This window comes from Phalacrocorax carbo, chromosome 10, assembly GCF_963921805.1.
Source record: "Phalacrocorax carbo chromosome 10, bPhaCar2.1, whole genome shotgun sequence".
Lineage (NCBI taxonomy): Eukaryota > Metazoa > Chordata > Aves > Suliformes > Phalacrocoracidae > Phalacrocorax > Phalacrocorax carbo.
In genome coordinates, this window is record NC_087522.1 from 13,252,305 (window position 1) to 13,270,961 (window position 18,657).

General features: G+C 38.0%; 1 protein-coding gene across 1 annotated transcript in view; it reads left to right on the top strand.

The window, feature by feature from the left end:
* The window catches only part of GRIN2A (glutamate ionotropic receptor NMDA type subunit 2A), a 187,261-nt gene that overhangs the window by 107,309 nt on the left and 61,295 nt on the right, over positions 1 to 18,657 (top strand). Inside the window, exons 3-4 of the mRNA XM_064462129.1 lie at positions 5,264 to 5,378; positions 17,524 to 17,729. Coding sequence (XP_064318199.1) covers positions 5,264 to 5,378; positions 17,524 to 17,729 — 321 coding nt within the window. The remainder of the gene's footprint in view (positions 1 to 5,263; positions 5,379 to 17,523; positions 17,730 to 18,657) is intronic.

The following is an 18,657-nucleotide window of genomic DNA, read 5'->3' on the forward strand; positions in this document are numbered from 1 at the left end:
CTAGAAGAGTACTTCAGTTTTATTTTAAGCATAAGTAGATCTGTCTGGCCCCAGCAAGTGCAGAGTGCCAATGCTTCAATGCATAGACTAGTTTTATCCTGTCTACAGCAGTGACCCTCCTGGCTGTACAATGTTTTTGAGGGATGGTTCCAGATTGTATTCCATTTATTTTACTTACTTCTAGCCCCATGAATCTCAAACATCTACATTTCTCTTGCCTTCTGGCCAGGGTTTTCCCTCAGCTTGGCTTTCCCCTGGAGAAGACAGCTGATTCAGGGACTGATTCCTATCCTGTTCCCATGCCAGAAGTTACCCTGAAAAGGAGAAACAAGGGGTTAAGTCTCTCGGCTCAGTACTCTTAATGGGTGATCAAGGGTAAGCTCATCTTGCTCTAATGGAGAAATAAATTGTAAAGTGCTGCAGAATCTTCTGGAACACAGGGGGGTGGGCATGAGAGTGCCCATCCTCAGGACATGAATATCTGGGAGGACGTTCCCTTGACTGGCGTCCCGGAGATACAGCGTGTGGAGGGCACTGCCGGGTGGGGACTTCCCTGAGCACCATCACTGCTGAGGTTCCAGAGACAATACTTCACCTGCTTTGGTTTCGCAGAATTGCTCTCCTGTGCAGTGTTGTGCTTTCATTTTGTCACCATTTATTTTCTCACACCTCCGCAAAGAAGTATATGAAGCCAGGGCTAGGGCTGATCTTTGTTTGAGGCAGTGATCTTTATAATTTACATAGTTGGGTTTTTTTCTCCTTAAAAAATGCCCACTGCAGAATCCACTAAACCTTCTTGCCTTTGCTCTCATATCCTTGCATCTGTTAGGGGAACACTTGTATATCTTGCACGTGTGTGTGTGTGTATATGGTAAACATCAAAAGAATCCCATAGCTTGCAAACATGGTTGCTGTTGTATAACACAGAAGCAGAAAGTCTCAAAGATTCTGCCCCAGGAGTGGTTGCGGCTTTGCTGGGATTTCGACTGTTTTCACATGATATAGAAAATCCTTACCAAACACCTGATGGGCAAAGAAGGTCCATGTCTTCTGTAAGGACACTGGCCAGAAAATGCTTCTGTTTCTGCAATATTGTACCCTAGCAAATGGTCTTCTAAATACTGACATCTTCTAAAAATTAAGGTCTGATCCTTTTGGCAAAGTCTTCCCCCATTGTTAATGGAAATTAGAGTCAATGAAGTTGTGATACAATATTTACAGGGTAGGAAAACCCACCTATTCAAATGTGTTCTGTCTTTTTGGATAAAGTCAGAATTTTTACATGGATAAATATTGCACAGTTTTGGCATTAATCTGGACCTTTATCTGAATTACTTGATCTTTCTGAGTCTATAAAAATTAAGTTGCAAACTTTGAGAGTAGTTTGTAACCTTGGTGCTTCAAAGGCTTGCTATGAAAACAATGGGAACAGTGCTTTGCTGTGGTGTTTCAACAGTTCTCTTCAGTTTTGTTGGGGAAGGTGACCAGCAAAAAAGAAATGTATAAATGTTTAAAAGTGTTTTGAGGCTTGGTTCTTCGCATGATAAAAACCTATTTTGGATTCAGTGTGAGAATAGCTTAACTTCTGCCTGCCAAATATCCCATTTTTCATACATGTATCACCTGGGGAATCTTCTTTACAAACTTCAGCTTGCAAAAAGCTAATTAAGACTTCAGTGTAATAATACCACAACAAGCCTCCTGCTATTGTGTCTTTGCAAAGGTTATAGCATTAACGAAGTATGAAACAGATTAACTACTAATCCAAGGTGTATGCTGAATTGCCCCCTTCAAGTAACGAGCTCAAATAATCAAGCACTTTATTTAGTTAAGAACAGGAATATGCAATTCCGAAACTGCTTTAGAAATATATTTTGACCAATTCAGAAGCCAAAGGCACCTTGCACAGAATTAAGCTTGGGAAAACTTAAAATTCCATAAGAATAATATATGATATAAATACTTTATTTGCCTCACTCTTCCGAACTGGGAACAAAAACGGCACATGGTTGTTTTTCCTAAAGGCAAATCGTTTAGGATCTTGGCCAGTAAAAGCAGAGCAGGACTTCTGTCCTTCGTCAAGGAAGAATGACAATTCAAAAGAGAATGTAAAGTGTAGGCATTGGTTTCTGAAGAACACAGGCAGCTGATGAATTTTGTACAGAAAAATGTGCTTGGGAAAACAGGAATTTCTTTGAAGTTCTTTTTTGTTGCCGCAATCAGACCATGTCACTCACTGATACCTTTGTATATGACTCAGACAGTACAATTTTAAGAGACTTTTACAGATTAGGGACTCGGTTTTTTTAATTTGCAGAATGTGTTTTGCTACTAAATGCCTGGTAAATTCACATGCTGAATTCAGTTTTTCAGTTCAGATTTGTGGTTCATCTTCTTTTTTGGAGCATTTGAGCATCACTGCAGCTACAGCACTGCATCTTGTGATGGCCCTTGACTAGCTTCTAGGCTAGGGCATTTGCATATTAATCCCAAAATAAATCAGGGTAGTGATCCTACCAAACTACGTAAAATAAGGGTTTCACTGAAATCCAAGCACCAATGGCTACATAATTAAAAACCCAACTGGACACAAAATCCTGATATAGTACAGCATGCATGTTTGTGGCCCAGCCCTTAGGAGGAGAAGAAATGCTCGGCTTTCAGTTTTATTGAAGTGAGGTGGTTTCTGCCCGGCCCTGTAAGACGATGTGTTCATTGGGGGGGCATTAGTTCATGTGTATGAATTGGGAGGGGATCTCTGAGGGAGGGTGCAGAAGTACGAATACAAGTAGTGCATGTTTTTGCAGTATGTCCTTGTTTTCGCCTTGCAGTGACTTCCTGGGCATTCCATTCCTTGGGTCACAATGCATTTATTTTTCAGCAGTGAGTGAACATTTTGTTGGTTTCTTACATGTATGCACAAGCAAATTCTGTTTGGTGGCTTGCCTCTTCCTCTCAAGGCGGCAAACAAGCTTCCTATTGCCAAGGAAGCTCTTTCAGTGCTGGATAAAAAAATGTAATACACAGGAAATTAGTTCAACTAAAAAGCAAATTCTGCCAAGGGGAAAATTTTCATGCCGAAAGTCTGTCACAAAATATGAGTTCTTACGATGGGTGAATTTACAAATTGCTGTCAAACTGGTACTGAATGATGTTAATATGGCTGTTCAGGGCAGTGTACATTTAATTATTAGCTGTTACGATACAAGGCCATTATTTCTTCTGAGTCTATATACTTTTATTTAGTGTGCTTCTGCTATTGGGATTTTCAGGCAGCTATGTCAGTACAAAGCCTTCCCCTTTGAATGTGGAGCTGAAGAATTTTGTCTATGTCAGATTCACCAGGAGGCTATGCTACTATTACTGCTACAAACAAACATGTAAACCAGTACCAGTTTCTTGTGGGTGAAACATTACAGAGCAATACGGGAAGAACAGTTAAAGTAACTTTAATGCCCTTTAAAAACACATCTGTTTGCAGGATGGAGTGGTATTGGGATTGAGTTCAATTCCAGAAGGAGAGCATCTAGGTGAAAGCCTGGACTGAATTTCTTTCAATAAAATACACTGAGAATTCAGTGCAAATCAATGTAATTAACTTCAGACCGTGGATATGGGGTGGAGGGCACATTGTCTTCTGGAAGTGCCATGGGTTCTCCAAGATTTTGAATTGCAGTTTTACCTCTCACCCATGGGATAGCCCTGTCAGGATCACATTGACAGTCTGAAGTTTTGATGTTTTTCCAACACAACCGAAGAGCACCAATGCCAATACCAGCCTTTCACTCTCTTCCCTTTCATGAGTGGTTTTCTTGGCTGATGGAATTTCAAATAGTGTATGAAATGATACATTTTTTCAATATCACAGTCTGGGGAGCTTGACCTGCATGCAGTAGTTCAGACTCTTGGCAGTAAGTTCCCTGTATTTGCACTTTAAATAAAAACTGCGATTTCTCATCACTCTTTCTGACCCTGGAGTGGTAGAAACAATCTGTTCTTACTGAGAAACACTTAAGCTTTGTGGAACTGGAGCAAATATAAATATGGATTTATGTTATAAATCTGTAGAAAAGTTTAAGAGAAAATTATTTTTGAGAAAAGTCAAGTTTGTTAGATGGCCAGAATACCACCATTTCTGAATCAATGACAGGACAATGCTTTGGAAAAGAAGGTACACGGTTCCGTGATGAATGGAAAGCAATGGTTAGAAATTAAAAACTATGCATTCTAATCAGGAAATGGAAAAAGTAGGTAGACTGTATTAGAATTGGTATAAACTCAATAAGGAATTTAAGACCTTCAGGGCAGATCTATGGCTAGAAATGCTATAGGACTTTGTAGAGTTGAAGGATGTCTCTAAGGTGATAAGTAGACTATGAGATCCCTACCCCACAGCAGATCAGGTCCACTGTGGTGTCTGGCTGCTGGGTGCTTCTGGCCCATGGCTGGTGTGTGTGGAGCCACCTGCAGTGTTCTTTACCAGAGTTCATAAGTGTCCCTTTGTGGCACAGTCCAGGGCAGAGCAATGACTTGGTAGAGATGATGTTGGGATTGAACCGACCTTTTCAAATACATTTTAAAAATAATTATTCTGAATCCCTCTAATTTTTTTTTTCTATTCAAGGTGCCAATTAGTTTATATATAATTTGAAAACCATTGAGAATTACCTTAAACAAAAAAAAGTTTAAACCATGTATCTTTTTTCTTTTCGAAATTACTGAACAGAAATATTATGAACCCATTCAAAGTTTTCATGTCTGGTTTTGGCTGAAGACATTAGTGGAATTTATCCAAGTGTAACAGAGACACTGTGTATAGCTACACTGTCTGGAAGAGCTGATAGGACTCTTGGAGGTCTAAACAGGGGAAACCAGAGTAGAAGCGCTTACCTCCACGTATTACTCTGGCGAGATGATAGTATAATGGTACATACAGAGCTGATGTAGACATATTTAAAATGGTCCTGAAAAACTGGTGAGGTTGTGCAAAGTGCCAGAAAGATTTTTTCTGGTCATACATAATGTGGGAGCTGCTTTAAAAATGATGTCTTCATTAAAAATCATAAGTAAATAATATTTTGTTTGTCTTCTGCTATGGACTGCCTTGAGGTGCTCACTCCCCATGCTGCAAACAGGTTTTTCACAGCATTAACAGGATTTGGTGCATGTATTTCATCAGTGGTTCTGATAACTGAACTAGCTTGCTCATTAACTGCTGGACAGCTCATTAATTTTTCAACGAACTTTTTTCCTTGCCTCCTAGGTTTATGATGAATGTGACTTGGGAAGGTAAAGATTTGTCCTTCACAGCAGATGGTTATCAGGCACACCCCAGGCTGGTGGTGATAGTACTGAACAACGATCGTGAATGGGAAAAGGTGAGCATTACCTCTGGGTAAAAGATGTGGGAGGAGACAGGAGAGACTTTGTAGAACCCTATTAATGACAAGTAGACAGATTAACGTCATGGATGTCAATGATGATATTCTGCTCTAGCAGGTTTGTCACAACAGTTCAGAAAAGATAATTTTACCTTATTCTGAGTAGGTCTAAGGAGTTTTAACAGGGAAAGCAACACGTCAGTGAAGATAAGCCACATGGATTTCAGAAGATTTCTGTGAAACATGCCTTGCATTTCTTCTTAAAATTTAGTAAAATAAAATGGATGACTGAAAAATGTCCAGAAACTTGGGCCTTAACTACCTAAATTTGGATGGATTCCTGTATCTTGACAACTCCAGTCCTTTTATTTGCTTGGTTTTGTATTCTTTGAAAGATTTTAGAGTAAAGGTTCGGGGTTTTTTTGTTTGTTTGGTTTGTTTGTTTGTTGTTTTTTTTTTTTTAAACTGTGAAATGTCTGTTGAATTGCAGGATATGTTTGCCTAAAAATTCAGAATCTTGATTTGTGTTGTCCTGGTAGGCAAGTGATCACCATAAACCTCTATATAGACTAGAAGGAAAAGTGTCTTAATATTAGGCTTAATCATATATGCAAGAAATAAAATAAAAAGTTTATAATGAGCTTTTTTTTTCCTTTAAAACTCCTGTGTCAGTCTGTGATTGTTTTGGCTCTGAGTTTTGGAGGTTATCTGTGGTCCCATGCTTTAAAAAGAGGGGACCTTAGAAACTGCAATAGGAGGTGGTAGGAAAAAATACATCTGTATCATCCACCAGTTTTATTTTAAATTCATAAAGCATGATCCTGCAATAACTAAAGTGACGCTGAAATCTATGAACTTATAGTTTTAGGATCCCATAAAATCAACTTAAAACTCCAGTTTGTAAGACTGCAAGACTCTTAATGATGTTCAATAATAATGACAAAAATAAGAATTACTGAAGGACATCTCAGTAAATATTCTAGTCATGCAGAAACACATAGAATAGTCCTAGATTATGCTATGTATTTCTTTATGTTCATTTGATGCAAATTAAATTCTCTGGGTAAATTTAATCTTATCCTAATGTGTCAATCTGAATCTTTGGAGAAGTCTTTTGCTCAGTAACCATTATGAAAATTTCTTGCCCTATATTAAAATTCTTCAACAGTCTGCATATCACATGTAACATTCTGGAAAAAATATTATACTATTGGGGAATGTTAGTATGAGCCACCAATGGGAGCAAATGGTTAGAGAGGCAGCCAGCAATGCTTATGGTATAGTAATTTAATATATTTTGTACCTTGAAACTTATCTAAAGAGACCTTTCAAAGGACAAGGGGAGATAGATTTGATGTTACTGAAAAATGAGCTAACAGCAGCAAAGAAATGCTGGATATATGAACCAACTTTATTTCCAAGAAATAACTTGAGCCTGTTTTAACCATCAAGTGACTCGCCTATAAGTGAATGGAAGATTTAGTGCAGATTTTGCTCTATCTAACTGTGCATGTTTTACAGCAGCAGTGCACACTCCACCTGCTGCACTGGGCTACAAGGCTCTCTGTAGGCTGATGCTTACGTTGTCTGTGCACAGTTCTCCATCTGGTAACTCTCTTCCTGCTCATTGTCGTGTCTGAGGGGCTTCTGGAAGGAAAAAAAAGTGACTGAAGGAAGGCTCCTGCCCAGAAAAAAATTTATGCATCTGCTCCTACCTGCCTCTTTGCTTGAGAGCGTGTTTGGTAGCAAGCCAGATGAGTTGCTTGGGTAGAGACAGCCTGCCCCTAGCTGCAGCTTTTGTGTCTGCTTCTCTATCGTAGGACTGTGGGAAGGGGGCCAGGTTTAATTATGTCAGAGGGGAGAAGTGAAAGGCGGCCAAGAACAGGCTGTCACCACCAGAATTATTCTCCTGACCACAAGCTGATCCCTGCCTCTGTGGATGAAGACAAATAAACTGACTAATCAATTATCCTGGCAAGCTGGATGTAGCTCTCAGCTATCTCACAGCACCCCACATTTATATCAGCAGAGCATCACCGTGCACTTCAGAAATAATAGGACAGTTCCTCTGACTTAGAGACATGAGAAGGCCCTTGCCCACCCCCTGGTTTATTCAAACACCCCTCTAGTGTCATCTTGACATTCTTTCTAAGTTGCATTTCTCACCCCATATCTCTTAGTGAGTTTCTTTCTCCTTGTTCCTTTCTCCTTGTGCTGTTTTGCTCAATTTCAAAACTGTCAGAGTTACTCATCTGAGATCTAACATCTCCTGTGCTGAGTTTCCAGGCAGGCACATGCTTTTAATTCCAATTACGGTATTGCAATGAGTATCACAGATTTGTTATACTGAAGTCTTACTAAATATCCTCAATCCTATATGGAAAACATCAAGTCCTAGAATCTAATTAAATTATTTACTCATGTGAAAAACTGACAATGCAACAGCCTGCTAATCCTTGTAATGTAACTAATGTACATAGAAATCACGAGTAGCTACTTTATTATTTATGTGAGAAAGAGTAATTGAGATTTATGTGGAGAATTTTTTACCCATTATTCTCCTAAAAAAACATTTAGTAATAAAAATAATTCTTCCTTGGTTTTAGTATAATAATCTGCTTTTACTTAAATACAGTTTCTCCTGGGTCTCAAAATTGATATGCTTGGCTCGAGGCTTGAGGTTATAGAAAATTCATTCAACCATAGCTGAAGAGCATACATCTTATCCCCAGGAAAACAAGTTCCTTCTCCTTTACAAGTGACTCAGTATCAAAACTTTGAAGCGGTAACTTCACATGTATATGGGGTTGACTGAGGGATTTGTCCCATATCAGATTCTGAAAAAAGCTGGTTGGATGATAATAGTTTGAAGACTGAAAATCACTTTTGGGCAGGCATCCAGCAAGATATTTTGACAGATCCTAAAGCAGCTACTCAAACTTCTGACATCAACATTCATATTCTTGCTGCTAATCTTGACAGGCAAAGGGGCTGCTGTTCTCAGGAAAGAGATTTTTAAGAAGACAAGCTTAATGTGCTTGTTTCAGTGAAACTTGGTAAATTTGCCAGAGTTAAATGTTGCCCAAATATCACCAAAGCGCTGCAGGAACACTGTGCTAGTGCTAAAAAATCCTCAGAGGTCCAGCAGCACCAGCTGCAACTCCCCCATTACTCTTATCCCAGTGAGGTGTGACCAGGGTGTCTCACCTGGCCCATTAACCTCACTGAGTTGCAAACTTCAGTCTGTTACTCTTTTTTTCTTTTTTTTTTTTTTTTTTAATGTGGAAATAAACCCAATCAATTCAATATTAAAATCATATACTAGAATATAATTAGCAGTGGCAAAATCAGGCGGTATAATTAGCTGTGCATATCATATATGTTAAGTAAGGAAGGGAAGACTGTATAGCATTTGAGGATGAGTGTATTCCATGTGTAAAGATGAGTTCCAGGCTAAAAACAGCCTTTACCGGTGCTCCCAGATAGATACAGATAAAATTACCATGGTGGTCTGTATTCTGGGTGAATTTGTGAGATATAAGTGCCCTACATTTTTGTAGCCAATAAACTTTTACGAGAAGGAAGAGTAACAGTACATGGCACAATTGCTAGTTAAATGCCACTGCAAGAACTGTTACTTATGTGGAAGTTTATTCTAAATGTAACCAATAACCTTTAACTTTCTATTAATGCTGGATTTAACGTAGAAATTGATTTTGCTGTGATTAACTAGCATATGCCAGATCTACAGTGTGTGAGGATGTACACATTTGTATCTAAGTAGGAATGAGTGGGCAGAAGGTGCATGATTCCTGCCTGGAATAAATGAACCAAGGTCTTCACAGAGGGCTCCTTCTGGCTACTAACATCCACCATCATGTAGCTGAGAAAGGACAGCAATCGTATCTAATGGTATAGCTGAAACTTCACTGGACAAGAACTGAAAAATCTAACACTTAGTCAGATTTCTGACAGAGCTTTTTGCCAGAGTACTGTGAAAATAAAAAGTCACTGAGATGGTACAGGGTAGTTTCTTGTGAAATCTCAATTTATTTCAGAGCAGGGGTCGTGACAGCTGAAGGATTCTGATGCCTCATGATAGACATTCCCTAAACATTGTGAAGAAATACATATATTTTAACTAGAACAGATGAAATTGCATGATCTAATCATCCATTTGCGGGTATATCTTTTTTCAGTAGCTCTGTGGCCAAACATGATACCTTTTCTTTGCCCACAGCAGAAACAGCATGCTCTTTAACATCTGTTGGGTTGTCATTTCCTTTGTTCCATCCTTGTTGCTTAGTGTATTTAGCCTTCCTGTAAATATGCCTATCCCGACTCTTACTGTCAAGTGAAAATTGCATATTGTTTCTGTATCAGTGAGCTTTTACTTAGCCTAAAGGCCTTTCTTTTGACCTTTACTGTACTGAATTCTTTGAATTACACCAATTATTATGCAACTTTTCTTAAATCCTGTATTCCCAAAGAGGATGGTTCCCTCCTCTCTGCTGCTGTATACAAATCACAGCTACCATGGAAAGCAGTGAAGTGTGTTTTGCTCCTGTTCTTTACAGCTAATATTAGAGAGGAGATTAAAGAGTAGGAAAGCTTTCAGGGCAGCTCTTCCTCTCAGGAGGTAAAGTTGTGGCTGTCTGGACATTTCTGGAGAGCTATAAGATTTTCACTGAGTCCAGAGGTGACAAAAAGTCTTCCCTAACTGGGAGGTAGAGGAAGGGACTGTCAATTTGTTTAGCTCTTTTCCTTTCTAATAACATAATCAATGCATAAAGTGGCTTCTCTGGCATGACTTTGAACTCTTGCGCTACATAGAGTTATTTGGGATATTTCCCAGTACCAAAACTATACCAACCACTGAGGGTTTGGTGAGTGCTAATTACTAATTCTGCATTGAAAAATGAGCCTACAGGAGGTGGTAGCTTTTCTTTCTCCTCCTGTTTGTTCATAATCTCTCCGGGTGCTGTGTTTTCCTTTGAGTCCTGCTGGTTGCAGTATTGGTGCCTTCCTGTCAGCGTAAGGAGCAGCCATGGGGGAAGAGTGGTACATTTGCATACACCGTATGAGATTTTGCAGCAAATTTTGAAAACTTCAAAGTCTTTAAATGGATGTCTTCAAACCACCCAGGACTGTAAACCACTCCCTATTAATAAGACATGAAAGTGCTCACATCATATTTTGTCATTTAAATTTAGAGCGTCATTGTGAAATGTGGACCTTCAGAAATGTGAAGCGACACAAAGGTTTGCAGCAGGAGGTATAAAACAGATGCTGTTTCTGGAAGAGCGATTTTGCTCTTGTGCTTTGTTCTGCAGCTGCCTGTTATTGCTAACCCAACAAACTCAATTTATGCTTTCTATTTATTGACTGAAAACTTGCCAGAGTAGCTCTTCCTTGCAAGTGGAAAAGTGTGATGAAATAAAAGTAATAAATATTTTTTCTGTAAAGCAAGGTGAGTTAGATTTTGCATTTGCTCAGCATTATTTTCTTCACAAAGGTGATACAGCTGAAAAAGTATGTTTGCAATATGTGTGAGTATTTAACATTGAAAGAACATCCCTGAAAATTTTTCTCTTTTCAAATACTTGTTCGGGTAGTCCCGGGAGTGCATTTAGTATCCATGTTGTCATGTAACATTTTTTCTTACAAAAGGATGATGACTGTATATTGCGTACGGTTCCCATCTGCTGGGAAGAGTGTGATAGGACCGAGTTATTTGTTTGTTTTCCATGAGATATGCCGGTGTGACAGACTTTCTTTTCGTGCCAGCATTGGCACGCAAGGGAGAACATGCTCTGCTCTTTTCTCTCTCTGCTCAGGATCTGGCTTGCTCTTTTTCTCTGATTTGATGGTCTCTGTGAGGGTGTGCAATTAGGATTATGTCAATCATCCTCATGACTGCTTTAGGGTGCAGCAGGAGAGAGGGGTCTCCATGAGGTACAATAATGTGTAACTTTGCAAGTTGCCCCTCTGTCTTCAGCTAGCTGTATTTATCTAGCTGTTACACAGAAACACACCAACTCCTTCATTATCATGCTCCTTGGCTGCAATCTTCAAAAGATAAATAGGCATGTATGAGGTGGTCAAGCCATGTACATAATAGAGTGAGTTTGTAAGGTGCTTTAGACAATGGTGAATGAGATGAAGGCCCTATGATTACTAATTCAGTCTGACCTCACACAAGTTCTTCCATGCTCTCAGCTATTTTCTGCTTTCCTTCCTGTATCCTGTAGAGATTAAACCAAAGGGAATATTCCAGACTGCATATGAAGACGGAGAAAATAGGAAAGAATGTACAAGGTCAAAAAAAGGATACAGTGGTGTATGTACCATTGTAAGTCCATACCTGAAGCTGAGTTTGGCAATTACAATAGTGAATCAAAAGTTTGATTCACTATCAAAACTACATTTTTGTATAAGAATTCCAGTCATTTGGCCATAAGTAAGGATTTTTATAAATTGGGGCAGGATCTTTCCCAAAAACTCTTCTATTGCCCTTTTTTCAAGTGAGGGCCATCTTCTGTATTTCTCTAGGATTGAGGCCACATCGTTATTGGTCTAAGTAGGAATGACAGAAATTTATCATAAATCTCTGGATATTTTGTGGCATTTCCACACGACAGAGTGGAAGTATTTGCGCGCAGTTTTTGACAGTTCTGTAAGGGAGTTCTGTGATGTTTTAAGCATTATCCTCAGCTTGAATTTTCTTTTTTAAAAATGTTTGTTTTACAAATACACACTACTGTGTTTATTACTTTAAAGTCTTTCTTAATGCAGTTTTACCTTCCATCTCCATTTTTGAATCTGGCAACACAGATGTTCCATTGTATCTGCTGAGAATAAGCTAATTTTCACTTTTAATTTCTCTAGTAATATTAATTGGATTCTTGGGAGGTCCAAGCAGGAGAGCTTTCTTTCTAGGCACACTTTTGTGCTCTTTTTGCTCTAAGCATGCTATTCTCCTCTCTGTTGCTTGACTTGCTATAGACTAACTAAATGTAGTTAATTGGGTTTAAGGTTGGAACATACATCAAATTTTCAGACCTGTCTTTGAACTATTCAGTAGTTTCATCTTACAGGTTGCATAATCCAGAAGTCCAAATGTTCCTCCTGTAATTTATTTAATACTCTATTAAATGGTTGTCATTCTAAAAAAGTCATTTACCTAAATGAAAAGGAGTTTTTACAGAACACATTTTACAAAAATAGCTGTATATTTCCCATGTTCTACATGTGCCTAGGGGTGCTAAGGAGTGATTCCTCAGCACATGAGATTTTGAAACAGCAAAAGGTTGCAGGTGAAGATGACTTTGTGCTACATCAAAATGGGGATTGGTGGGAATCTTAAATATTCTTAATCTTCCAGGAAACAGGAAATGAATAGGTGAGGAAAGGGATGCAGGTAAGACTGAACAAACTGCCCTGATTAATCTACAGCTAAATTTCCTGTCATTAGGGATGGGCTACACCAAATATAAATGTTTTATCTTGTATTGTCTTAATTTTCAATTCAGGATGGCTGGGCCTGAGACACCAGCTCAAATATGTGAGATTCTTCTTCATTAAGTTGGACCGTGTCTCTGGCTGCCTACTGTTAATGTGCTGTGCTTTCAGTTGAGTTCTCTGGGGCAGTAGTCTTGCTTCCAGGAGCCATGGGGAAATTATTATCCTGACTGACACATAGTTTTGAAATCTTAAAAGAGTTTCCATTCTGTTTCAGAGAAAAAAAATTAAAAATTTCGAATTCTATGAATCGGTAACAGAAACAAAACCCCCCAATACAATAGATTGGAGTAATTGAAATTCTTTAATCTCAAATTTATCTCTACATATTCTGATAAATTAGCATGTATTTCCAGATAGCAAGTCCAGAACCATAAGTGCAATGTCTTTATTAAAACATCTTTATTTCTGTTTACAAGGTATTTGAAATGGTGATTTTATGTTTTGAACAGTAAAAAGCCCACTTTCTGGACTGTTTTCTTTCAAGAAATTAGGACAATGGAAATTATCTTCAGAAAAGTTCTCTTTAACCCATCTCCCACCCTATCAAAACATAACCTGGCAGGCCTGTGCAGTATTTTAACTTCCTGTTGTACTCTGGCTACCCTTTTTCAAGCAGTGATGGCTTGAAGACTGAGGAGATAAGAAAAATCTGAATGGCAAAGAGTTCCATTGAGATCAATCAAGTACAAGTAGGAATTTTTAGGCTGCAAACAGAAAGAGTAAGATAGTAATTCCTCACTGTGGTGGTAACATTTCCACAGTAGAGGCAGTGTGTTTCTATCTGACATGTGAGTTTGCCACTGTTTTATTTTTGTCAACATGTTAGTCTTTGATAGACTGGCTATAAAAATTTTTTCCGGTCTCTGCTAAGCGTATGTAGAGTTACTGTTCATTACTGTTCCATATTGAAGGTTTGTTGTTTCACCTGCGAATTAATGTATTCTAGTGTTTAAATCTTTTGTCATTAAAATTAGAAAATGTTATATAAAGAATATCTGTATCGGAGATACCAATATTAGTAGGTAAGCATGCCAGTTTAAACACAGACCCCTTCTACCTCAAATTTAGGTGCTTGGACTTGGTCGGAGGATGCCACGTTTAGTCCATTTCCTCAGTTGTCTCCTACCGAGAGCAGCAACTGAACTTCTCATATTCTACTTTTCATATTTTACATATTCTACAGCATTTATAATGACCTTCACAGGTGGAACCAGGACTTGGCATGCTTTTTTTAACTCAAGTATTTTGCTTTGTTGTCATAGGTAGGCCACTTTAACAGTTAGTGTTGACTAAGAATCTGGGTTTGCACACAAATTATTACATTTTATAAGCAGACCTCTTTATAATGTTCTGAAATACGAGTATGTGTAGTTGTTATAACCTGTTGGTTTTTTCCCTAAGTATTTGAAGGCTTTAAAGGCATTAAAAACAGATATTGACTGCATCTAATACTAGATCTGACTTCCCTAAGTGACATAAATGCTAATCCTGCAGGACGCCTGCATTTGGATGCAATTTCATAAATGCTCTTTCTTATGATGGGAACCTGCTTCTGGTTTAGTTTTGCTTATTCTACAGGTTTTCTGTGTCATTTGAACCCTTCACCCTGTAAAAAGGGATACTATCAATTGCACAAGGATGTTGAAAACTGAATAATATCTGAAGACACAAAACATTGTGTAAATAATTAATATCATGCATATTCTTAATAACAGTGCTATAATTAGTTCTGCATGAGCTAAAAGGCTTTTAATACAAATATGAAAATCCTCCCATATTTTGTCTACGTGCTTTAATTGTATGAAACTAAATTCTTACCCTCCACTCAAATGAAAAAGAAAAAAATGTTTTGATCATTCAAAACTGTAGCAGACTGATAGAAGTGTAACATGTAATCTTGAACATTCTAGCTATTTTAAAATCAAAATACCAAATAAATGTGGAAACTGTTCACTTGTGAGTCCAGCATCAGCAGCAGAGCATATCTGACGCCTGTGCTAACCATTTATTAATTAGAACAAAGAAATTTCCCAAACAGAAACATTTCCCAAACCAAAGGAGTGACCTACAGGCTCTTTCTATTTAATCCCCTTCCTCATTTGCTATCCTTAGCCCACCAGTGAGGATTTTGAGCTTTTTGTTTTTCTGCCATTCTTCATGACATTGATATCTTTCTCTTGTACTTTTGTTCATTGTGCATTCTGATACTGTGGGTTACTCATTGTACTGGTGGTAGCAGCGATGACCTGCAACAGACATGTAATTTGTGCACCATATAAAGCCCGGCTGAAGTCACTGTGACACCCTGAGACTGCAGCAGTAGAGCTCTTGGGACAGAGAAGTAGGGATGCCCCTAAGACCCAAGGCAAGGTCTCAATTTGTAATTGTTTTTAAAAAATAATGTTACAAGGAGTGAATATTGAGATAAATCCATGGAAGGCAACGGATAAAAATTTTTGGACCCTAACTTTAGAGCTCTGCTCAACATGTAACACTTCCATACAGATATAACTGTCAAACCAAATCAGCATGTCCCCAAACTCAGCCATTTAAAAATTTGACTGGTTATATCCTCCTCAGAACAAGAAAATGGCGGTTACTCCAGTTGATGTATGAAAGAGTATCATGATTCCTCTTTTAGCAGCACCAGAAGAGTTGTTACATTTTTGGTAGGATCAGATGAACTCATATTGTTGTGGGCAGCTCGTGCTCCTGTTGGTCCATGTGACAGCGAAGCAAGTGCAGGAGGCGGCTTGCAGAGGGATGTGCTTCAGAATTAGGCAGATCTGCCTCCTCCCAGAATCCTAAATAGATTGATTTAGACAGGCGGGTGCTGCCACTGCTATAATCCTGAACACACAAATGCAACTGAGCCTTGGTCACATTTCTTTTCTTCTTGCTGGTTGGAACAGTCAGTCAGGCACATTTTCCACCTCTGAAGTTCATCGTATTACTTGGCACGTTTGCTGTTTGACTGAAGTACTGAGCTGGCTGGATATCTCCCCACTCCAGATGGCCAACTTCATGGCGTACTTAGGGCATAGATGTGAACGACACTGTGTAAGTGAACATAAACCAGCACAGACTCTGCTGTGAATGTGATTCTATACCATAACTTGACCATTAAACTATTTTTGCAATATAACTGTCTCATACAGAGTTAAATAGATTTGTTTCCCTGTGTATGAAATATTTTTTCTCATAAAGGCTTAATCCATTGTGCTTTTGTTAAATTTCATACTAGAACTGTACTTATAAATCCTGTGTCTGGTTCCCACTGATTTAGGTGTGAATTCCTAATTCTCTTGAGATATTTTGGATATCCTAATTTAAGTGTATAGAGCCGTGGCATTTCTGCCTCCTACATTAAAGTATAGCAAGACATCTTGACTTATAAACAGGATGTAAAGGAAACTGCAAAGGGCATGTGCTTGTAGGCTTCCCTAAATAGGAATGGGTATAAATCATATTCTTCAGGAATTTTTGTGATTCAGTCTTTAGGAGACAGAAGGTAGGTGACAATTTTTTTACTGAGTTTTTTTTTTTTAGGACTTGAGTGTCTCATTGTACTGTTAATTTCTACCCTTTTCCTTGCAAAACAAGTATTTTAGCAGTCTCAAGATTATGTTACAATTTGTTTAGCTTAAGCAACTGAAGAATTATTAAAATGCATTATATTATAAATTTTGTGGATTGCTAGCACATTTATATTATCTGTCATCGCTACTCGGATAAAACATGTAATTAGATTTATAGATACAAAGTAGTTAAATGCAATCTGAGGAAGAAAATGCTACAGCTTTCAAAATATTTAAATCATATGCCCCTTTCTGGTGTCTGGAAGTGGAAAGAAATGTGGGTTAATTTAGAAAGGATAATTTATAATAGTAAAAATAAATAAACAATTTTAATGTAAAGTGGGGTATGCTTTCTTAAACTCTTCCAACGGTTGGCACTAACTAAAGCAGAATAAAATATGTTATTTCTAATAAGAACTAAATCATGCACAATTGAACTTGTGTTTGTTAAAAACGTGGTTTGGCCCAGCTCAGGTGCAAGGGCACCCTAGGCACAGCCTTTCACAATGGCTTTTCAAACTATAAGAATAGAAGAGTTTTCTCTTTTGAGAAGATACAGAAATGATATTATGATACTTTGGTTATCCGTCTGATGTTAGGGGGGTGTTAGTTTTCTTTTTTTTCTTTTTTTTTTTTTTTTTTCTTTTCTTTTCTTTTGAGAACTGTTTTCTTATTACTGCAAAGTGGTCCTGATTCCAGATGGAGTATCTGGTTGCTGTTCTGGCTCAAATGGAAAAGATACATGTCAAATTTCAGTGCAACTATAGCCAGGTGATAGATAGCTTTAACTGATGACATTCAGTCTTTGTGAAGCTGTTATCTCTTAAAATAACCTTCCCTTATTTGTCCTTAACACAGCGCATCTTGTCACTTCATGCAATTACTGAAAACTTGTAAAGTAATTTTGATGACAAAAACCTGAGACAACACTCTTTGCAATGTAATTTCCTGTACCTGTATCCCAGTACATTTAATATTAGATCTCATTTATCAAAAACAAGCAAGCAGATATTGGCAGCCTGTGTACCTTGCCATTTCAGGTGGGGAAATGGGAGAACAACTCACTGAGCCTGAAGTACTCTGTCTGGCCAAGGTACAGCTCTTTCGCAGACAGCGACCCAGATGATAACCATTTGAGTATTGTCACCCTGGAGGAGGCTCCCTTTGTCATTGTTGAGGATGTGGATCCTTTGATGGAAAGTTGCCAAAAAAACACTGTGCCGTGTCGTAAATTTGTCAAAATTAAGTAAGTAAATACACAGCATTCCTTCTTTTTTGACTGCAACATACGTACCCCTATTTCCTTATAAATTCTCTCCTTTCCTTTTTTCATTGTATAATTGCTTTCTGACACTTTGCTGTTCTTTTCACCTTGCTTCCTATCTTTGCTTTTCCTTCTGTATTTTGTTTCCTCTTTCTTTTTCCCTTTCCCACATGGTATGCTCTTGTTTGCACATCTTCCTTTTTAATAAGATGAAAGATTCTGGTTATATACATGTAAGTTACATTGAATAAATGACAAGAGAGTAAGTTCACAGTAATTTCAAAGTCACCTAGAATTAGCCCTTTTCAGTCACATGGAAGAAAATTGCATTCTAGAATAGAATTGTTTTAATTGAGTCCTCTTTGAATTGTTTCCAGTTATGTTGAAATACGCTTGTTTTAATTAGTCTTTAACAATTTCAGAATGTCTCCTATTAAAAATGTATGTTTATGCTGAAATTTGGTACAGCATAAACTACCCCAGCATAAAATACCACTGTGTCATACCATCTAGAGAAAAGTCCCCTGCTTTTATTGCTCTATAACTTTGGAGCAGTCATTAGAAACCAGCGGAAAATTCCTCATGGTGCATTTATGAGTGTTGTTTCACCCATTCTCTGCTTCAGTCTACATATTTATGAACTGAACATAACAAGAACATTTTTTTACTGAGCAGATGTTAGGGAATATAGTGCATGTTTCCAAAGATTTCCAGAGACTGCTAAATGGCTGTGCAGACGCTTCCTGAAGTCCAGAGAAACATTTTTTTGACATAACTGTACTCGGTCAAGTTCAAAACTAGTTTTATGTTAATTTTGAATCCTTTCAAAGGCCTTAAAATGTTGCCTTGGCTTCTGAAGACACTTATACTAAAAAGTTCTAGAGGTTGTGAAATGGATATTCCAGAAAAA